This window comes from Panicum hallii, chromosome 9 (genome assembly GCF_002211085.1).
Source record: "Panicum hallii strain FIL2 chromosome 9, PHallii_v3.1, whole genome shotgun sequence".
Classification (NCBI taxonomy): Eukaryota; Viridiplantae; Streptophyta; class Magnoliopsida; order Poales; family Poaceae; genus Panicum; species Panicum hallii.
In genome coordinates, this window is record NC_038050.1 from 68,741,706 (window position 1) to 68,764,077 (window position 22,372).

Sequence of the window (22,372 nt, forward strand, 5' to 3'; positions counted from 1 at the left end):
GCCCAATGCTAACTGGAGGAGGAGCTTGCACGCCCTAGTGCCGGTTGGAGGAGCGCAAAGTCAGCAGCCAAGGCATGGAAAAGGAGATGGAGCCTCCAGCAAGCCCCAAGCCTTTTTCTCTGCATCCAATGCGAGGGGATGGTGATAGGGGCTGGGTCTCATGATGGCCGCAAGACAAAGCCTGGAACTAGCAAATCACGCACCAGATCTTGATAGCGGAAAGGAACCGGGGGTAGAAAAAAAAAGATTGGATTGGGCTGAGCACGGAAATGTTTTGGGTCAGCTTGTTTGTTAGTGTTGACCTACAAATCTCATCTTTTTTTAGTGGGAAATCATGCACTTACACCGCTGGCCAGGGTTGATGCGACTTGCCTGCGACCATTGTTGAGTAAACGAGAAACTTTGAGCCACGCGTCTTCGACTGTGAGGATCTGTTTTGTTTTAGGAATTCAACTGAAGATTGTTTTCAGTTTTTCACACACCGCGCGCAAACAGGGAATTGATATCACAGCACGTTTTCAGACTTCAAGTACACACACAAGGAACCTTTGAAATGCAACCACTAACCAAAAAAAACAATCAGAACCTTTGAAATGGAACCAAAGTACATGCACGTTTCTTGCATGGGCACACACATCAAAACAAGAACAATAAGGATCTAGGTGGACAGGAGACTACCCAAAGTTCCATTCCAAGACAGACTATAAGACTTCATAACCCAACGATAAGATGATAAAATTGCAAGGTTTCTGTTGTATGCAAGCGAATAAACATTGGAAAAATTATCATAACCAGATGCAGAGCACAGTGGGGGAGCATACTAAACACGTGGATCAGGATGAAGTGTCTAGTCATGGACAGAGCCTGGACAGAGTTGGATAACATATCGTGGGAATCTGATTCATCCCGGTGGCCTAGCAAGGCTTTTTATCCAATGATAGTGGCTACTGTGTACGTGTGTGCGCCAGCTTTTGGTCCCTCCCTCGGCTATCTTGTTGCCGCATCCACCTAATTCCGCCGCACGCCCCCACCATGTGTAGTACATCACACCATCCATGGTTCCCTTATCCCCTCTTCCTATCACTTCAGATATTCTCTCATGGCCGTGAATTGACACCGACCACGACTCCTCTAGGAGCATCGATTATCCGCGACTCTCACAAGTCGGCCTAGTCGGCAGCTTCAGATGGAACTGTGGTGTCAAGAGCTAAGTGCACAGCACCAAACATGCGCACAAGAGTGATCTGGAGGCTCGGTATCTTTTTTTTTTGTGTGTGTAGGGCGAGGGCGTGGCTACGGGCTTATAGATCCAGACAGACCCATCCTTAAATAAATCCTACAGCAACCAAATCACAGTGCTCCAGAAATTCTTTGGATGATTTATTTTCAGCGCAAACTGGCATATTGCTCCTCAATTTCCACTATCTTGACCACCTTTGTTATCTAAGCTTTTTCCCTATTAGCTCCTAGCCTGCTATTCTTTGCTGTATGCGCTAGCAGAAAAGTAGTCACACCATGGCAACAACAATCCAATTAAGGCTTGTTTGAAACGCATGAATTTCATGTAATCCGGTTTCCACAGGATTCTGGAAAGATTCCAAAAGACCTTAGTGTGGGGTTGTCAAAGAAAACAACAAAAACAAAAAGCGCAAAACAGAATTAGGGGACCTCAGTTATGAATGCTAAATATAATGCTGGATTGCACCAGAAGCATTTGTATATTTGGTTGATCAAGACAAAAACCAGAACTTCAGAAGGACACAAGATTATTCTTTTTCATCAATTATGATCTTACTTAAGTTTTGACATTACAATGTTTTAATCAGCAAGTTTTATGGAGGCAGCCAAACACCAAAGGACCGTAAACACCCTATAACCTTTACTAATGTTAATAAACAGAAAAAGGAATTCAATTGTACTGATATCTTTAATAGCAGAGATGTTTTCAGGGATACCTGGATAAGCATGCATTTTATACATTACCCTTGAAATTTGAATGACAATGTGTTCTTAATATTACTAGGTCAATTTCTGGAACAGCACTGGGCAGCTATAGATCTTATGGACAATCTGCTTCTTATATGTTACGGCTGATTTGACAAGCCTTAAATCTGTGAAACAAGAACAGAGAAATCAGAAACCAATCTTCTATTTGTTTGGCTTGAATTCGAAATTTAATCTATAAAGTATATATTGATCTGAAACCTTTCGTCGCCACCATATGCCTCCTAGATCAGAAGTCAGTGCACAGCAGACAAGCCAAATTAGTCCACCCAAAAGTCCAAAACACAAGATCCTCCAAAAGCTGGGACTCTAGGTTTTCTATCCAGCCGTAGCAGGATAACCATCAATCATTCCAAAAATAAATGACAGGCTGTCTTAGATCTTGCCCTGATACTGGAAGTGTAATTTATAATCATGCACCAGATCAGCTAGTGTGGTTCGGCATGGGCCCTCTGGAAATATAAAAAAAAGAAATAAAAAGGAGTTATCTCAGAGGTTATATTTGTATGTTCAGAAGAAAAACAATTCAAGCCGGAGTTACATACCACCCAGGTATGTGTGGAGCTGTTGAAAATCACTTTCCTCACATATATCAATCAGGGAATACACACCAGGTCTCAAGGTCTCGTCAATTTCGCTGCCATGTAAGAAGGGCAAGTCTGATGAGACAAGCATATAATGGAATAGCTCAACTTCTCAGTCTAGAGCACAACATACCGTGTTATCCCTGTCTGAAAAGGACCCTGCCCAGAAAACATGGAAATATAACCAGCAAGGAAATGCATGGCGTGCTTTCCTATAATTTCCCTTTGCTGACGCATCTGCATTGCCCACACAACAGGAGAAAAATAAGTTTTGTGTTTTGTTGGCACACGAAACATAAATATGCATGCCTCAGTGGTATGGGCATCTCTTTGATGTGTCACTAAGTTTTTGAATTCTGATTTCTAAAGCCAAACTGCAATCATTTGTTGCGACAAATGTTCAGTACAAAACCTAGCTTAACGATGCCAAAAACCTTCAGCAGTTTGTTAACCCATAATGCAACAGAGAACATGATCCACCAGACCACAAGCTCAGAAATAAGGCTAGACATGGCACACTATCAAAGTAAGATTCGTATTATTTCAAATAATAAAACATAACCATAACTCACCTCTTCATAGATCCTTCTAAAAAATGAAGCACATTTTAGTGCCTCCTCCATGTTCCAAGCAAAATACCCAGCCATGTTAACCATCTTAGAATCTGTAGACTCCAAACAACTGAGCAGTATGCTTACTGAATCCTCCAGGAGTGCCATACACCGCCCAATCTCACTAAAAAATAAGTAACAAACTAACAACATGAAGACCAAACGAAGATAAAAACAAAATAACAGAAAAACAAAAGGTGAGTCAAAATCTCTACCGTTGTTGGTGCCGAAGAGTAGTGCACAACAACTTGCAGCATGCAGCATAGATATCTACTGAAAATTGTCTATCGAGTATATATTCATCATGATCTGCATGTTGCTGTACACTTTCGGTGCGATACTTTGCTGAAGAACGTGATATTCTCCGACAAGCAAGAAGTCCTTTGAACCCTTTGAAAAGTGTCACAGGAACATGCAGGCATTGGGAAACATGAGATGCATCAATTTGAAAAGAATGCCTTCCAACAAATGACGTGATAACCTCCACACACATTAGAACAACAGCTCCAGCATCTGGATGGAACTCACTACAATGAGGTCGCAGCTTTTGAATGTAGAAAATAAGTGGACTCTGAAGGTGTAGTACAATGTTGAATAAAGCACCAACTAGGCCTGGGACAGTTCTCTTAAAAACACGCTTATTTCCTGCAATATAGATTGGGAAATAGTTAAAATTAACCTTTTCAAACCAGGCTTTTTCATATCGATACTCTTCATGACACAAGATGTAAACCCCATAGTGCTGGTGCCAAGATTTTGCTTGAGATAAAAAGCAGCGGACAGTCCTTCACACGCAACTCATTGCAACTTGCAAGAATTACCAGTTTAAATCAAGGTTCCAAAACGACATTAATTAGTCAATGTAATGATGTGCTAAAATACATTGCATGGGTCAGTTAGAAAAGCTGTGAATCCTAACCATGCGGTACTGATTATCGATAAGCACCAGCAGTAAGCCACTAAAATACGATCAAGCATCTCCCCAAAGTACCTATCGCATATTTATGTATATGAATAACTTGATGTAAAGTGGACATATAAAGTACTAACTCGACCTGCAGATGTAAATGTTTTGGATATTGATAGTCTCCAATATACCACTTTGTATGATAATTTATTGTCACAAGGAGTGATCGGAAATAACAAAATTTATGTATTATGAAAGCCAATATCAAAATGAATGAATACCGATTCCGTCCATTCAATCTAAATTCATTTTTACATAATATTTCTCAAACCTGAAGTTTGATTGGCACAAATTCTAGGGTAACATATATTTGCAATGGAGCATTTGACAACTTGACATAGGGATATTTAGTGGTGAAGTAAGAACCATTTCCTAAGAATTACTGTCTTGTCAGGAACTTATTATTGTTGGACAGCTAATCTAGTTCTCACACATGATTGCTTATAAAGACTTGGTACGTTACTGAATGCTCTTAGGAAGATGACTTAACATCAACATCTATCTCAGAAGCAATGGATTTGAGACCACCTTTGATAACATAAAAACTTTAAAATCACATGTCGAAACATATTCAACGAAAATTTTGGCTGCTAACCTGGCACAAAATCAAGAACCAGATAGAGACAGTCAATCCCAGCGGCAACATCAGAAGAAACTGTCCCACCATCAGGATTTCCAGTGCAAACTTCATATATTGAATGACTATACAGATTCACTCCAACCAACGCCCTTTCAATTACTTGTAAAGCTGCATTTAGATGTGTGTTTGATGCAATATTGACAAATTTTCCAAGTAACAGGCGAAGCCTCGATTTCAATGAATTTAACCTGTTCTGCCTATCAATGAAATCCCTAGGAAAAGCATAACCAGATGCATTCTGTAATTGAAGTGTTTTTGTGCTTGAGCCAACCTCATGAGTAGGCAGAGTTGCATTCTTCCCTTGAAGTAAGATGCATTTTCCAATAGCCCTCAATAGGGCATTTACTATCTGAGTATACAATTCTATTGAGATATTGAGCTCAGGCAATGTACAGGCACTGCCTAAGACTTCAAGATATCTTAATACCCCATCAATCCATACAAGACAAAACATATGAGGCCAGCTAGACATGTCTGCAACTTTCTGTAGAGTGAAGAAAGCTGTCCCAAGCATGGTACCCAGTGAAAGCTGTTGGACAGGGCTGCATGTCTGCCTAGAAACATCACTTGGAAAGGATAGGTTGCCGTGCAGCTTAACAATAGCAGCAGATACATTGTAGACCTCCCTCAAAGTGAATGCTGTGAGTGGATATTCACCTTTCAATAGGTTTTCCAAAAGAATATTTTCCATGTATTGTAGCTTAGATAGGTCAAGACCACGACTTCCACACTTTGTCCTGCCATCCATGACAGCATCAATATTCAGAAAACCGTTCTCACAATCCAGCTCTCGAGGAAGACGAACAGAGATCGAATCAATAGAGCCAGAACCCTTGTTATCCATAAACAACACATGAAGGCAAATATCTACAAAGGTCTCAAACTTAGCAATATGACTGCTAAATCTTGAACAATACTGAAGCAACAATTTCTTTTCCTCTGAGGTTGCTACTGGATGCTCTTTGAATGCGCTCTCTAATGCCGAATTGAGCCCCCACAAGAATCCACAAATGCAAGACATGATGCAAGACAATCTTTTCCAGCATACAGCGTTACGGCAGTTTTCTATTTTGATAACACACTTGCTGTCCTTTAATGTAATAACAGGTATGCCGGTTGTACTCTTCTGTAACAGTTCAGCCATACTTTTGACACACTCCAAGGCTGAATTTTCTTGTATATCAAATGTCTGGTCATCATGTTCTGAAGCCTCGATTTCAATAGGGCTACCAATCAGGAATGATTTAATTTGTTTCTTGTAATCCAACAAGCAAAATGATAAATTCACGCTAGCTAGTGTAGAAAATAATTCTGATGTCTTGTCTAACAAGGACAACATCATACTATTCACCTCATCATTACACTCATCAAATATTCTATCTGATGAACCAACAATTTCCTGAGCAGATAGCAAAAACCAAACAAGAGAATACGAGTTACCAAAAATTTCTGAAAAGGCCAAGTATTGCTTTGACTCCGGGTGCTCTTTCCCAATTTTCAAGATGAGATTTATCATAACCCTACGACAACATATAAACAAACGCAGTAACTTCATGGGATTGCAGGATTCACAACGAAGACCTAGCAATTTCAGTAGCAGCATTCTGCAAGCAAAAAGTTAACGAAATGTCAACATTGCAGATAATAAATGCGTACAATGGCACCTATTTTCCCTGAATTATCTGGCAAACAAAATTTATCACATGAAAAATTGAGATTGATTCACTGGCTGCACAGAGAATGAGTAGAAATTAGAGACCATCAATAAAATCCAACTTAAACTTCTTATTATACATATCAAAGTCCATGTTAACAAGGTTTTTCGATGCCATGAAAACAGTCAAAACTCAAAAGAGAGAGAAATGGGGTGGCCAATTGGCTATGACACAGATGTCATGGTGGTTGTATGCCACTTGAGTCCCATACACAAGGGGATAAGTGAAATGTCATTTTTGCTCTTCCCTTGATAGCAAAGCAAGACACAGCAGAGGAAAATGGTGCTTTGTTGATCCTAACACCTCACATTGGAATGCGATTACCACCTACCCGCCTCGCCTATCGATTAAAGAGTTCAACTAATTTTTAGCAACTCATGTTCAGTCTTGTCAGAATAAGCACAACTAGACCTCTTTCTATTGGAGGAAAAGTAGTGCCTTCATTATTTTTGATATTCTCACTGCTAGCAATCATTAAATCATCTTCCTATTTGACTCCGCCTCACCCTTTTTAATTAGCCACAGAGATACTAGCAACATTAGTCATGTTTATGTGTTGTTATTGTCAATAAACATTGTGATAAACAATGCAAAATGGATACAATGAACCTGCTGTTCTCAAAAATCTGTCACTTCGACCAAATTAGATAACAGATGTAAACTCCAAAAGCCAAGTCAAAGTCAAAGATTTAGGTTGTCATGTGGGGACGTGTCTACAGCAGGCGCAGAAGAGCTCGAGACGTGCGCAGGGCAGCCGAGCGCGCAGATCACGAGCGCGAGGAGGAGCCAGCGCCGCAAGGCTGAGTGTGCTGCAGAGTCCGCAAGGCCAACGAGGGCTAAGAATAGAAAGAGTTGAGTCTGTTATGGATAAGAAATAGGAAGAGATCAATTAAGTTAGGGAATATTTAGCTTCTAGTCGGTTAGCTTCCAAGGCTATTTGTACGCATACGTGAAGTCAGAAAGAGGGAAGCAATTCATTATCAATCTAATCTTCTTCCTCTGTTCTCCAACCAAGCCTGCGGCAGAGGGGCAAAACCTCGCTGGAGAAGACGGACCGAGGCTACGAGCTCCGTAGTCGAGGGCCAGCTACCCTAGGAACCGACGCCCTTGACATAGGTAATGAGCTAATAGAATGAAACCAGGAGCTGAAAACATTCCTAAATATTTGTGACAAAAACTTTCAGTTGAAAGAGCCTTGTATTTGAGAATGGATCAGCATATATTTTTGTTGTACCTACATTTGTATAAGGTTGTACAAAGCAGAGGAATCCCAAATAGCACAAAAGAACAAAGTTGTAAACTTTACACTTGCCTTTCAAGATGGAGAATGTAGTTTATAAGCCGTGCGGTTGACTTGGAGTTTGCATGAAATCCAGGTACAGCACTAAAAAAATCAAGTAAATCCTCGCACATCCACTGTTTGTTTTTGCAGTGAACATGCATAGCACCAGAATCTGTACCAATCAACTTCCCATTTTCCAGGTTGCTCATTGTCTCCATCAAATCAGGGGAAGAGTCCAAAAGGACATTATCTTCATCAGGGCAGTTGACAAAAGATAACGATTTCTTCAAAGCATGGCAAAAACTTGATGCCAAATTCTTCAAAAGCACCTAGGATAAACGTTGATTTCAAATTTGATTAAGTCATTAGGAAAAACATGTGAAAGAAAGAATCCCAACTATCAAAAAAAAAGTTTCAAACATCACATTCAATATTATGAACATTTTTGGTTAGTTATCTAGTAGCAATCTTTTCTTGGAATGGAAGGACTGCAATGATAGATACCTTTTGATCATAAATAATTGTATCACAAAGGACCCCCACAGAAATACTATGCAAAGTCATTTCTCTGTATGAAGATTGAGTACCATTATTCTCCTTATCTCTGGAGGATCCCTTTTGAACAAAAGAAAACCTTATCAGATTAGAGAAGAAGTTCTTTAAATCCTTCTTAGAAGCATGAGAGCTCCAAATATCAATGTTTTCACACAGAAGCCGCCAAGTTGCTATAGGAAAAGAACCTTCATCTAGGGAACATAGACTCAAATCCCAGGAACCACTAACTTTATAACACCCAAGAGGACCATTTTCTCCTGAACATAACAGCTTCACATAACTCATCATAAAACTCGTCAATTTAGCGGCCTCGAGGCTGCAAGATTCCTCTAATAGTTGAGTGTTCCTAATATCCTCCTTATCTAGTTGCCAAGCATCATTTTCAAGCAAAAACTGAAATGCCTTAGTCTGCCTATTAAGGTCATTGAGCCTCTGCAGAGCCATCACGTGAAAGGTGTAAACAAGTGGAACAAAAGAAGCACAATTTCTTGAAAGAGACTGCAATAAACTCTCAATAACATCCAAAAGGGAGTTTGAATTCTCAACAATCAACGCAAAATAACCCTTCCCGAGAATATTGGCTGGATTGGTCCATTCCTTTCCTGAGCACACTATGAATGGATTCCCCACTAATTTTGTTGCTTCTGTGGCTACATCTGGAGGCATGAGGCAAATACATTGCTGATACAAACCTCTACACGATATATATAGGCGAAAGAAAAAGGCACAGATCCACGAAAAACTTGGGATCTTCCGCAAGCTGGCATGTTGTTTTTTAGATACACATTTTCCCATAATTGAGGAAATGAATCCACTTGAATTTTCTGCTTCATTTCTGACCAAATGACTGAAGTTTGGTTGGACTGCATTGACTAACCTTTTAACAGATTTTCCTACCAGTGTACTATTTGAAGCTGTGACAGTTATTGAGTCAAGAACACTAGTGTATACTTCAGATAAGTGCATGCCAAGAAGTTCAGCTTTCTGGCAAAATACAGACTTCCTGGCAATGGAGGGTTCTCCCAGTTTTCTTAAATCATCTTCAAAACTGCAACCTGTCATCCAGTTCAATGTTTCTGTGAGATCTGATGTAAGGTCCTCTATGCATCGACTAGACTGCCCTTGTGGCATCGACTTTATTGAAGTACGAATAGCACCCATCAATGTTTCAGAACTCAACAATGTTGTCAATGATTCCAAACATTCCTGGGACGATAAAGAAGCCACAGAAAATGAGCCCTGTAGTGCATCAGGGCCATCAGCTCTGAATGCTCTCACAGCATCGCACAGCTTGAAAATCGATCGGGAAACCTACATTATGAACCAAAGAGAGAAAACATGTGACCAGGGTGGGGGAAAAGAAGAGCATTCAATCAGAATGTAAAAGGCACACACAAAAAGGCCCACCATAAAAGCATTGCTTGCTTGTTTGACAACCTTATCAAAGAATGGAGTCAGAAATTACAGAAACTAACAGCTGCAAAGTAAAAACCATTAACCAACCTGGCGAAGCTCACTGAATGTGCAAATCACTTGGGCTGAAATGCTTGAAATCTTTGAAGCTAGCAGGAAACAGGGTTTGATGTCCTTAGAAGATGCATTAATAGCAGATAGAGCAAAAATCATTAACCACAACTTCGTAAGGTCATCCCCCAGTACTTTGTACTCAATTTCTAGAAAATTACCAACTGCAGCGATAATCTCCGAGAACATTAAAGGTACTATCTTCTTAATGCCTACATCTTCTAGATGCACAGCCGACACCCAGAATTCGTGAATCTTTTCAGATATTGAGATCAAGACAGTGTAAATATCTTGCAAGAAGTTGAAGTAAGATCCTTCCGATGTGTCCTCTGTAGGAACATATATCTTCTCTTCAGTAAGTGTTGTCAACATCACATTAATGGACTTCAGCATGCAATGAACTTCTACTAGCCTTGTCACCCCTAACTTAGAAAATTCTTTTTGGGAATACAATTTACACTCTAACACCATGGGTTCCATAAACTGAATAAACACTTCAAAAAGTGATTCTCTATGTTGTTGCGGTTCTTCAGAACCCTCACTACCTTTTTGCAGCCTACTCAAAGTTGTCCCACTCGGTACCACAGTTGTTCTTTGATTTCTAGCTCTGCTAACAAACAATTGAAGCAAGTAGCCAAACCCAGCCAGCAATACAGCCTTGTTTTCTGTTTTTATTTCTTTGAATCGCTGAAATAGATGTCTATGATAGCTTCCTTTAATATCCTTGGCCGCAGAAGATTTGTTCAAACTCCCGAGACCAAAATACCCACTAAGATGTTGGGGATGAAACAGTCCATTTGACAAAACATCTTCAACAATTTTCAACATGGTTCCTGCGTGCTTGTGCTTGTTGGAATTCGCTTGTGAATTAAGTAAAACTAACAACTCCAACAATGGCCCAAGAATCTTATCAACAAAGGCATGGAAAATATTCTTCGGATTTGCATAAAATCTCAGGAAGCTTGAGAATTGCCCAAGGAGGCAATTTACAAGCTTCTGAAGAACAGGGCAGAAATTCTCCTCATTAGCTGAAACCTTTTGGGCAAGATAGATAACCTCAATGACACAAGATGCCCATAAATCCACACCTGCATTGAAGAAAGCTCTTGTATTGGAGGAGAAAAGCAATGACATACAGTCAAAAACTCGTTCGAAGAGCTCAATAGATTCATTGTCAGCACGTGACGTGTTGCTATCAACTCTGCCCAAACCATGCCTTGCAACACGACTAAGTGATTTAAGTAGGTTCAGAGATATTGAAATGGATGGCTTCTTTTCAATACAACCTCTCAAAATTACCCAACATCTACTATCCAGTGCCGGATCAAAAGGCTGTAACATCCGTTTACTATTCTCAGAGAAATTTAAGATAGACTGCACCCAGTTTCCAATAAATGACACCAGACGTGATAGCTGAATGTTGTGGACATTATGGCCATGGCTTGAGTTATTTGGCAGTGTGGTTAAAAATTCAACCACTAGCTCAATCTTTCTGCACAAATGAACATGTTGTTATGAAGATTCCAAGCAAGAAGTTTAAACTAAGGTAAATAAAAACAGGATTCAAACAATTTATTCCATCATCAATAAAATAGCACTAAAATGTTCACTCCTGTATGAATCAAAGAGATCCCATTGGGTATTCGTGTACATAACATGGGCGAATTTACCCATCTTACTGCTTTTAGAAGCCCAGAAAGTAACACGGGAAAGTACTAATTGACATAAATCAATGTGATTATAGTGCAAAGTCGACAACTATGAATAAAATCCTATTCTGCCCTAAGTTAAGCAAATCACCTCGTGCATTTAGTTATGGCAGTACACAAGCAATCGGCAATCCACCATGACTGAGCCAACTAAACCAGCAGACCAGAGAAGCATAATCACTGGATGATTGAAATTCCTAGTCACAGGATTACACGAGCTAAAGTTCACTGAAACGGAAGCAGAAGTGGTAAGCGGGCGACCTTTCGAGCGAGAGCTCCTTGCCCTGGAGGGAGAGGACGAGGTCGAGGTGTTCCCACGCGCCCTTGGCGCCGCCGTCGCCTTCTAAGCGAAGCCTGGCGCACTTGAGCTCGCTCGGTCCCTCTTCGTCGCGAGGCGGCGATCGGCTCCGCCGCCGCTTCCTCCCTGCGCCGGGCGTCGCGGTCGCGGCAGCCGTCTCCATGGCTATGGCCGTGCGCGCGAGCGTAAGTGGAGGCTAGGGTTCTGGGTTTTGGGACACGATGCGGTTATTGCCTCGTGCCGTTTGATTTCTCCGTCCTCGAACACTCGCGCCGTGAAGTCCCATGCCGCATCAGCACGAATCTTAAAGCTGTCTACAACCAGACCGGCTCACGGCGTCGAATGGAATAGTCCTCCGGCCCAACCCAAACCCACCATTCTGGGTCCGGGGTTCCAGGTAGAAGCTACAAACCCTAACCCATCCCGAGCAAAAGGCTCTGGAGGCTGAAGCGGAAGGGGAGAAGACAAGACGATGACGACGAGGGAGCCGCACGAGTCGTCTCGGCGCGAGGGGCGCGACTCGCACGGGAGGCGCCCGCACTTCTCCTCCAGGTCGCGGCGGGACGATCCCAGGTACCAATCCGCTGCACCTCCGTCGGATTCTCGATCTAATTACGATTTGGTTTGGGTTAGAATGCTGATTTGGCAGCACCGGGAATTGTTTCTGAGACTTGCAATTTCTTACAAGATAACGCGATTTGTGTCCTTATCAATCATTTCTGGAATCGCTTTGGTAGCCCAAGAAGAAGAAGAGATGACAGGAGGCATGAATCGGATAGGGCGCACTACAGAAGTCGAGATGAAGAATCTGCGAAGGTGTCGGATCGTGATCAGAAGCGGAACAGAGATGCTGAGCAGTGCGATGATCCTCCGAATGCTGAGTCGAAATCAGTGAGTGATGCCAAGAATGACCCGTCCACCAGGCATGAGAGATCTCCTAGGGGAACCAAACGGTTTTCTGAGTCGAGTGAGACTTTGCGGCATCGATCTTTCGTTCAGGTTCTTTTCTTTTCTCCATTTACATAAAGGACTGCCGCCAACAGCTTGTACTCTCTGTTTCAAATGGTTTGATAGCTATATTGCGCTTAATGGCTACTTAGACTATCATTGTCTGAATAATCTTTTGCATTCGCGTTGTTAGGAAGCTATCATTAAATTGCTGAACAGCAAGCATTCCACATTCTGTAACCTGACCGCTGCTGGAAAATGTACCTAGCAGATGAGTGCATCCTATTATGGCAGTTCAGGTCAAATATAAGTGGCTGCCCTGTCTGTTGAAAAGATCCATACCACATTATTACTGTTATAGAGAGTACCATTGTATTAACAAATAGTGCTTTGATGTTGGTAACAGCATTTAGTCTACAAAACATTTGCCAGTATTCCCTGTTGATGTTACTCTGAATAACTGCCATGCATTTATGTTCGGTTGAGTTCTAGGGCTAGGGAGTAGAGATGATTCTAAAGTAAACTTTACCTGTTAAGATAAGATTGAGACATGCTTTGCTGTTTTATAGATGTGCACTATTATAATCAACCTTAGATAAATTTGATTCGAGGGCGTGATAGTGTTATTTCTCGCTGATTTGAATGATAAGCACATCAGACACTCATGTTATTTCTTGCTGGTTTGAGTGCGAAGTACATCAGATACTCTTTTTTTTCTTTCTCATGAGTAGATTGTGCAGTTGCAACTTATTTATTTTAGTTTATAGTTGAAGTTAAACTGTTTAAACAGGCTAAGCTTTTTCTTTTCTACACATATTAGGGTGTGTTCGTTTCCTGGGGTCTAAAGTTTAGAGGGGTCACATCAAAGAGAATCTTGTCATTTAGAAGTGTTAAATAAAGTCTAATTACAAAAGTAATTGCAGAACCCCAGTGCTAATTCGCGAGACGAATCTAATGAGGTATATTAGTCCATGATTAGCGGGTGATTACTGTAGCATCACTGTGGCAAATTATGGATTAATTAGGCTCATTAAATTTGTCTCGCGAATTAGCACCCAGTTGTGCAAAAAGTTTTATAAACAGATTTTATTTAATACTTCTAAATAGCAAGATTCTCTTTGATGTGATGGGTCTAAAGTTTAGAGGGTAGGAAACGAACAGGGCCTTAGGGGGTGTTCGTTTCCGGGTACCTAAATTTTAGAGGGGTCACATCAAAGAGTATCATTTAGAAGTATTAAATAAAGTCTAATTACAAAACTAATTGCAGAATCCTAGTGCTAATTCGCGAGACGAATCTAATGAGGTATATTAGTCCATGATTAGCGAACAATTACTGTAGCATCACTGTGGCAAATTATAGATTAATTAGGCTCATTAAATTTGTCTCGCGAATTAGCATCTAGCTGTGCAAAAAGTTTTATAAACAGATTTTATTTAGTACTTCTAAATAGCAAGATTCTCTTTGATGTGATGGGTCTAAAATTTAGATAGAAGGAAACGAACAGGCCCTTAGTCTCTTTGTGACTCTTGTTTGGTTTCATCTCTAGCCTAATCCAAGTTGATTGGGACTAAAAGGCTTTATTGTTGTGTATAGTCTCATTATAAAATGGATTTGTGTTATCCTATCTATCTAGAAAGTAGAATTGACATGTGAGCTAATCAGGTCAAATTACTGCCCTTTTTTTCCATGTTTGGATTAGATATACATAAGCTATGCTCTATTTGTCACTATGCAGGAATCTATTGCTGTCCTATTTCAGTGATATAGTTTCATGTAATGCAGTTGAAGTGTACAGACTAGTTAGATTCATGATCCGCAAACTATATGAGTAACAGGAATATACAGTTGTTGTAAAACTGCTACTGAATATGCATATTTTTAGATTGGACAGACGTGTGGAAGTAGGTTTATGCATAAAGAATAATAAGATGTCCTGAAATCATACATTTTTCCATCAACTTGTCATACATAAATAACATATTCCTCCTGATGTAGTGGGAGTACTTTTATGAAACATGCATTCAAATGCCAACTGTTTATAACAATGTTAGACTACCTGTGCTTGTATGTACAGCACACTGAGCGTGGAAGTGCTGGGCAAGGTGGTCGGCGCTATGACCGTCAGCCTAGTGGTGAGCTGCTTTCTTAGTTCGTACTTTGGGCACTTAATGATCCATCCTTTATGCATGCTAATTTGTTATTGTTGTTTTTAAGGCTACGGAAGACAAAGGGATCAAAGGGAACATTTTGCTGATAGAGATAAACAGAAGGATGTGGGCCGCAGTTTGCAGGGAAAGGTTGACCAGGATGGTGGTGATTCTACATGGAGGCATGATGGGTTTTTCCAGTTGGAGGAAGAAGCACCCCTTGCCAAGAAGAGGCCACCGTTTCAGGAGATGAAGGTTCAAGACTCTGCTGCCACCGTTACAGATCTGGACTCTGGATCAAAGAAACCTGATCAGCCTGGGCCTACTTCTGCAATGAGAGAAGAAAGGGGAAACTATCACCCACAGGGATTTGGAAATCGTAGGCCATTCATAAGGCCAGATGATCGAGGTTTCAGACGCGGATTTCCTGACCACAGGAGTGAAGGCCAGAGAAATGGGTATGATTCAAGGGGAAGATTACCTGGTAGGGGAGGAATTGACAGAGACAGATTTGGCAACCCATATGGTGGGAGAGGCAGCGGATATCATCAGACTTCTGGTGATCAAGAAGAAAAATGGAAGCATGACCTCTATGATCAGTCAAACAGGAGCCCACCTCCAAAGACCGAGGAAGAGCAGATTGCTAAAGTTGAAGCATTGTTGGCTCTGTAGCTATCTTCTCCATCCGTCTAGAGTTACTTTTGATGTTAGATTATCATGTAATCGGTTTCATGTCCATTGAAAATACTGTGCTTTTATTCTATGTATTTTGCTTATCTATTGGGATTAGGACATCTTAGAGCTATTCCATTTGGAGTGAAGATATTGTATTAGACAACCATGAGTTTCGCAATGTACGAACCATGGAAGGACGACAGTAAACAATTTGCTTCTCCTCGAATGCTTTTATAGCTGGAATGCTTCTTTAGCGTGGTAACCTCGTGTTGAAATTCCGGATGTCTGGCAATTTGCACACGAGCACTGTTCTAGCCTCAGCAGGCAATTCTTATGTAACACCAATCCTCAAAGTGATTTTTTTCCCCAAGATCCAAAAGGGATTAAGTTTCATAAGGTAAACTAAAAGTCAATAAAGGCATATGAAATTTGGTGTTCCGCAATGAAGCAAAATATAGGTCGTGCTATTTAATTATGTATGCATAGCTTGATTTATGCGATTAATCATGTCGCCAAAGGAATTCATATATGAATTGAGCAAGCTTGGTTAGGATCCCTTGCAATGAACCCTCTCTGTCTTGGATTCGGTGATCATATACGTACAGATTAAATCCCCTGTGGTAATAATATATGGAAATACATGTCATGGGAGCGCTGGACTCTCCCCCAACAGGCCCCTGCAAATTTCGGTTGCATCAGCGATTGGTGGGAGGCAACGGCAAAGATTGCGCGGGAAACCCAGCGGCGCGATTTCAACAGCTCGACGATATACATTATGTGGAATCTGTGGAAAGAGCGGAATCGGCGTAATTTTGAAAACAAACTCCTTTCGGCGCAACATGTGGCGGGAAGGATAAAAGAGGATCCTGTGCAATGCAGAAGAGTGTTGGTGTTTTTTGGGGAAGAGGACACAAGCTGTCCCAGACAAAAAGCATTCATCATGCATAGACATATTCATGGATGTGATTTTGTGGCTGTGAATGGTTCGAGTTCTCATATCCCTTTCTCCATATTATCTAATACCATAGCATGTTGTATTGTATCCAAGATTGTCATGCCACTAGAGTGTACTCCATATTATCTAATATTATACCATAACACACAACATGATGCTGTATCCAAGATTGGTATGCAAAATCCACTTTTAATTATTGTCTCATATCCCTCGCAAAAAATATTATTGTTTCATATACCGCTCAGTCCAATTAGTTGGCATGCATCTGCATCTTCGCGAATGAATCTTAAATATGAGGATATTATTATATTTTTAGATATCGAACCAAAGTTATATCTGTGATGAATATTTTTATCTCTTTTCTTAACTCCGTGCCACGTCAGAAATATCATGCGCGGCATTCAGGCATGATACAGTGGATAGTCGATTGCTTGACGTAGGCCTTTGCAAATGTCCAAAAGGAGGAGAAGGAACACCAATCACGCTGCAATCATTTTGTTAATGCTGTATATTACCGGGGACCAGCTCACTTCGAATCAGTTTCACACTTCCACTCAAAAGCCCCTTCCAAAACCCCACCCCCGGAGCCCCACTCTGCTTGCCACCGCAATTTCGCTCCCAACCCCCGCCGGCCGCCGCGTCCCTTCCCCTTCATCCCCACGGACCCCCCGATGGCGACGTCATCAGCGGCGGCGCCGTCGCGCCGCTCCGTCTTCGACGCCGCCTACATCCGCTCTGAGTTCTCCGCGGCCGGCATCTCCGCCCACTTCATCCCTCTCATCTGGAAGTACGCCTCTCTACGCCAGAATCCTACGCGCATGCCACAATCCCGCCCGTCTCGTTCCTTTTTTTTTGTGGGGGTTTAACCTAAGGGGGTGATTCCCTTTGCGGCGCAGATACGTGCTTCAGAACCCTAGGTGTGGCGACCTGGATGGCATCCCGTCGCTGCCGGCGAACGCGTACGCGCTCCTCCGTCAGAAGTTCCGGCCGATCACGTCGACGCTAACCGCTGCTGCTGACTCCAAGGACCGCACCACCACCAAACTCCTCATCCGCTTACAGGTGATTTGGTTCGATTGCGGTACTGGCGCAGGCACAAATGTGGGGTTGGGGCGGGGGTGGGGGTGGGGGGGGGGGGTGCGAACTTATGCGATCCACTGGCATTTCGGGGATTAGACGGAATTGGGCTCCCTGATTATTTCTCTAGTCATTTTTACATTTGGTCGCAGTGTCAGTGTACACCAGCAACTTGTCCTTGGTGATTTTGAGCTTATGGAACTTGTGCTTGTTTGCTTACTCCGTTGCATTCAGATAGGAGTGGAATGTCGCACATGCACAATTGCTTTTCCTATGTTTCTGGAAAAATAAACTTTAGTTTTGTTTTTTATATTGTTTTCTTATGTTTCAGGAAGAGATAATAATATACCTTGAAATACTCCATCCATGTAGTTTTATGTTTTTCAAAGAGAAAATAACCATTATTGTTGTCTTAGATGCAATAGAGCTGATATATGAACAGGGAGCACCAAGATGCAGATATACCCTAGGTACCCTTTTTATCTTGAACTCTGAGCTGGAATGGATCTAACCTGCAGCACCTGAACCATCCAGTTATTTTGTATTTCTAGAGAAGACAAGGATAACTTGCATAGCTTGATCCACTTGTTGAACTGTTGGTTATGTCACCTATGCCGAATGTTGTGCAGGAGCATTTCTTTGCTGTTGCTATCCTCTTTGCACTTTTTGGCTAGATAGTAGGAGGTTCGGGTCATCTTCAAAATGAACAATGAGCCATTGCTATTTCATTCTCTCTGTTCTGAATTTGTGATTTCTACTTTAGTTCCCTTAATAAATCCAGCTGTATCCTTTGTGTTTTCTTTTCCCTTGGAGGCTTTGACTGCATATTATTTGTTTTCAGTCATCTTCAAAATAAACTGCTTAAGATATAATGGTTACATTCTCGTTATAAATACGTGCTACGGCTTATGGTAATTGGTAGTGTCTCCTCTATTAGTTAGTCTGTAACTCTATGATTTCAGCCCCAGCCCATCTTTTTCTGGCTATTGTACTCCTGACAGGTTGAGAATGTTGCTTGCGTTGCATGCTATATATTTTTTGTTTAACAGTGAAATTATTTGATGCCTGTGAATTACCTATTTGTCCTTTTCAGTCAGAAAAAAGTTTTTTTTCAGGTTTTGTAAATTTTAACATTGAAGAACACCAACTTATCGGACTTAAAACTTTGTGGTGTAGAATGGGGAGTCTGTAGAAGCAGTGGTCATGCGATATGACACACGACTGGGGAAGTATGACGGAAAGCCTCGCCCTGGAGGAGTGCGGGCAACTCTTTGTGTCTCCTCACAGGTAAATATATTTGTTATTCTGTTAGACGCCAGGCACTCTAAAGTCTGGGAAAAACATGTTTCTAATGGCTCAAAACCTTTTGCCAGAAGACCTGTTCAGAATTTTGTTCTCAAAAGTAATATATTTCTTGGTAAGCTGGTGACTTTCTTGTTAATGGTGTTGATTTTGCTTCCACATTACTAAATAGGTTGGGTGCAAGATGGGCTGCAGATTCTGTGCTACTGGAACAATGGGCTTCAAAAGCAATCTGTCTTCTGGAGAAATTGTAGAGCAGTTGGTCCATGCATCCCGCTACTCTCAGATTCGAAATGTTGTTTTCATGGTAATTTTAATTCATATAGTTTTAAGTTACTTGAAATTTCTATGCAAAAGAAAGAAAATTAATGCCACTTGAATGCAGTGATTATGCATCGTTTATAGTCCCTTGGAGTGATATTTCAACTTGATCATGCTGACCAGATTTAACTGTATTACTTGGTTTTGTTGTTGATTATGTGAATAAATAAGCTCACTAAGATTCATAGATCGAAGACATCTATTCTTTTCCTAACATGGGTCACATGTCACCCTCACATTAGATGGTATTCCTAACTCGATCATTATGATAATACTGAGCAATATTACCCTGATTTTCTATGTACTTTATGTAGGGGGTATTTACTTACATAAAAGAATGCTCATTTTGCAAGTACTATCGCTGTAGGATTGGGAAAATATCCCCGCAAGTAGCAAGTATTAGTGAGTTTGCTTGGTTTACATATTCTGCTGGTAAAATGGTGATCTGCTTTTGTTTTGCTGGTGACAATGGCTCTCGTAACTACAACAGTTATTCCGTTTTACCAATGTTCATGTTTTCTGGCACTTATTAGATTATATGCCTCCTTTCATATGAAAATTAGAAAAAGCATTTTGCTAATTACTGCAAAATACATAAGCGTGCATTGCTAAATGTTTGTGCATGTTTAAAATTGTACTACATTCATGAACTTCCTTCCAACTGGGCAGTGCCATGTTATGATTTGGCTTTTATTTGATGGATGTTTAATAATTTTAGTGTCCTTCAGAGACTAGAGAAGTGTACTTTGTATTCTTATTCTGCTGTACATGCAGGGAATGGGGGAGCCAATGAACAACTATAATGCTTTGGTTGAAGCAATTGGAGTGTTTACTGGATCTCCTTTCCAGCTTTCACCTAAGAGAATTACTGTATCTACTGTAAGCATACTTAAACTAATTACCTATTTGCATGTGAAATCACATTCTTGGGATGATTGTTGAAGTACTACCTTTTGTTAGTAGTCAAATCATTTTTATAAACTATGTGCTAATGCCACATGCTGCCTACTGTCTAGTGGCTGCTGCCTGCTGGTAAACTTCTGAATGGCCTATTTCATTTCTTCTGTGACAAACCACACAATGGACAATATGTGAAAAAACACTTGGTAAATTGTGTAGTTCAGTTGATGTGTATTCTTTGGACGAACCGTTCGACTCCACCTGATTTTTAGTGGGCATCTCTTGTGTTTTAGCACTGTAGAATTTGAATGCTAACATTTGACTTCATGTTCTTGTGTTTTCTTAATGTTTGGTGCACATGTAGTAAATTATAGTGTTAATTGTCCTGTTACATTTTTTATGCAGGTCGGAATCATTCATGCAATCAACAGATTCAAGGATGATCTTCCAAATGTGAATTTAGCTGTGTCACTGCATGCTCCTGACCAAGACATACGATGTCAGATAATGCCTGCTGCGCGTGCCTTTCCTTTAGAAAAGTTAATGAATGCGCTACAGTCCTATCAAAATGAGAGGTGAGATTACAATAATGCCATCTCTTACCAGAGTCAAACATTAGCATAAGGATTTGATTTCTGAGCACACTTGCATGTTCATCACAGGGATCAGGCCATCTTTATTGAATACATAATGCTTGACGGAGTTAATGATCAGGAGGAGCATGCACATCAGCTTGGTAAACTGCTTGAAACGTTTAAAGCGGTGAGATATTGTTACATTACATTACTTCATTTATTGTGATTACTTTGCTCTAGTTCCTTTTTTCTGGTTACCTGTTTGATTTGCTCAAAAATACGCTACGCCTAATCAGACAACTTTGCTGTAGTTAACTTGTGATTTTCATTATTCTACCTATTTTGTATTGCCTCCACTAGTCTTCTTGTTCCATATTTCCCTATTTGTTTACTTTTGATATTTCTGTTTAGTAATTATGTTAGCCCAATTGTGTGCTTCAAATCATATTGGTTAGCAAGCACATAATGCTACAATCATGATTTGTTCCTTTACACTACAGTACTCCTTCCATTCAAGTGAATATGGCATCTTTTATTTTGGCATGGTCACCAAATTAGACTTTGGCCATTATTTTCTCACATAATATACTGTTTAGGGCTACAGAAACAATATAGTGCAAGAGCACCTTGATATATGAAATATATGAATTTAGTTGTGCAATTTTTTTAAACACTGAACATACCTGTAACTTGACCAAGTGTTTGGTCAAAATATTCAAAACTTGAATTTCACCAAGACATGCACACTCTATGACTGTAATTGCATGTGAGTAGTGTTACTTGTATATTCATCTTTGTGTTTGGGAATGGAATCATGATTATGTTCTCTAATCTACAAACAGGTTGTAAATCTGATACCATTCAATCCAATTGGGTCATCAAGCAATTTCAAAACAAGCAGTGAGCAGAATGTGAAGAAGTTCCAGAAGGTCCTAAGATGCACCTACGGCATCAGAACCACTGTTCGCCAGCAGATGGGTCAAGACATAGCTGGTGCTTGTGGCCAGTTGGTGGTTAGCCTCCCAGATGAAAGATCAGCTGGTGGTGCAACCCTTCTGTCAGACATTGAAGACCTTCGGATCTGACATCTTCATTTGTTACTTTTACCATCTTTTCGAATCAACTCGTGTTACTAATTAGTCTTACATGATATTGTAACTAGTGCTATAGTTTCCGTCAAGCTTTAAAATATGGAGATGTTGGGTTTGGCCATTGTGGTGTTTCCCTTCTGTTCTGGGATGCACAATTTTGCTGCAAACACAGTGGCGAAGACTCCTGCTTTTGTGGATAGGTGGCAGCCGAAACGGTGGGTATTGTAAATGGGACAATGTTATCACAACATTGCCATGATCAGATAATGGTATCTTATCGCCTGACTTGGTATTGTGGATATGTGGCTATTTCCTGTCGGATCGCGATGAAAGTCTGGTGCTTTTCCTCTTGTCCTTTTCTTGGGGTATTGTCGGCGATTCATTTGCCATTACCTGTTGGAATTGACCTTTTGGTTGATGCTTGTTTTGTTGCTCTTGGAATTCTGTGTCGGTGGGGTGGGGTGTTATGGACTAATGGTGGTGGTGAAAGT

The 22,372-nt window shown here is 40.8% G+C and overlaps 3 protein-coding genes across 4 annotated transcripts; 2 read left to right on the forward strand and 1 right to left on the reverse strand.

Annotated features, from left to right (window-relative positions):
* Positions 1-547: 547 nt before the first annotated feature.
* LOC112875154 lies at positions 548-12,096 on the reverse strand. Of its 2 annotated transcripts, XR_003225131.1 has the most exons (11): positions 11,853-12,096; positions 9,862-11,374; positions 8,308-9,669; positions 7,834-8,132; positions 4,762-6,410; positions 3,415-3,844; positions 3,161-3,323; positions 2,722-2,825; positions 2,550-2,641; positions 2,206-2,456; positions 548-2,111 (listed from the first exon to the last, which is right to left on the reverse strand). XR_003225131.1 is itself a non-coding variant. In XM_025938887.1 (10 exons), exons 1-10 carry the CDS (start codon positions 12,050-12,052, stop codon positions 2,380-2,382), a joined length of 5,889 nt encoding a protein of 1,962 aa, XP_025794672.1. In that variant the 3' UTR covers positions 548-2,379. The 2 variants fall into 2 exon arrangements, 1 of the variants encoding a protein (XP_025794672.1); XM_025938887.1 differs by having other exon boundaries at positions 548-2,456; positions 11,853-12,052.
* A 161-nt stretch (positions 12,097-12,257) lies between these two features.
* Positions 12,258-15,894, forward strand: LOC112878088 (pre-mRNA-splicing factor cwc25). The gene is made up of 4 exons (XM_025942491.1): positions 12,258-12,462; positions 12,627-12,888; positions 14,913-14,970; positions 15,053-15,894. The coding sequence occupies exons 1-4, from the start codon at positions 12,362-12,364 to the stop codon at positions 15,655-15,657; spliced, it is 1,026 nt and encodes a 341-aa protein (XP_025798276.1). The 5' UTR covers positions 12,258-12,361; the 3' UTR covers positions 15,658-15,894.
* Positions 15,895-17,194: 1,300 nt separating this feature from the next.
* Positions 17,195-22,231, forward strand: LOC112873619 (dual-specificity RNA methyltransferase RlmN). Its single transcript, XM_025936628.1, has 8 exons — positions 17,195-17,402; positions 17,512-17,677; positions 18,869-18,979; positions 19,167-19,301; positions 20,090-20,194; positions 20,621-20,790; positions 20,878-20,977; positions 21,633-22,231. The coding sequence occupies exons 1-8, from the start codon at positions 17,287-17,289 to the stop codon at positions 21,873-21,875; spliced, it is 1,146 nt and encodes a 381-aa protein (XP_025792413.1). The 5' UTR covers positions 17,195-17,286; the 3' UTR covers positions 21,876-22,231.
* Positions 22,232-22,372: the final 141 nt, after the last annotated feature.

Excerpts from the sequence above, each read along its gene's own strand:
- LOC112875154 (XM_025938887.1), bottom strand. The coding sequence starts at position 12,052 with ATGGAGACGGCTGCCGCGACCGCGACGCCCGGCGCAGGGAGGAAGCGG. Across the intron at positions 2,826-3,160 it reads TTAGAAGGATCTATGAAGAG|ATGCGTCAGCAAAGGGAAAT; the intron begins GTGAGTTATGGT and ends TGGGCAATGCAG. Across the intron at positions 2,642-2,721 it reads TTTCAGACAGGGATAACACG|CGAAATTGACGAGACCTTGA; the intron begins GTATGTTGTGCT and ends CTTACATGGCAG.
- LOC112873619 (XM_025936628.1), top strand. The coding sequence starts at position 17,287 with ATGGCGACGTCATCAGCGGCGGCGCCGTCGCGCCGCTCCGTCTTCGAC. Across the intron at positions 17,403-17,511 it reads TTCATCCCTCTCATCTGGAA|ATACGTGCTTCAGAACCCTA; the intron begins GTACGCCTCTCT and ends TTTGCGGCGCAG. Across the intron at positions 20,195-20,620 it reads AGAGAATTACTGTATCTACT|GTCGGAATCATTCATGCAAT; the intron begins GTAAGCATACTT and ends TTTTTTATGCAG.
- LOC112878088 (XM_025942491.1), top strand. The coding sequence starts at position 12,362 with ATGACGACGAGGGAGCCGCACGAGTCGTCTCGGCGCGAGGGGCGCGAC. Across the intron at positions 12,889-14,912 it reads GGCATCGATCTTTCGTTCAG|CACACTGAGCGTGGAAGTGC; the intron begins GTTCTTTTCTTT and ends TTGTATGTACAG. Across the intron at positions 14,971-15,052 it reads CTATGACCGTCAGCCTAGTG|GCTACGGAAGACAAAGGGAT; the intron begins GTGAGCTGCTTT and ends GTTGTTTTTAAG.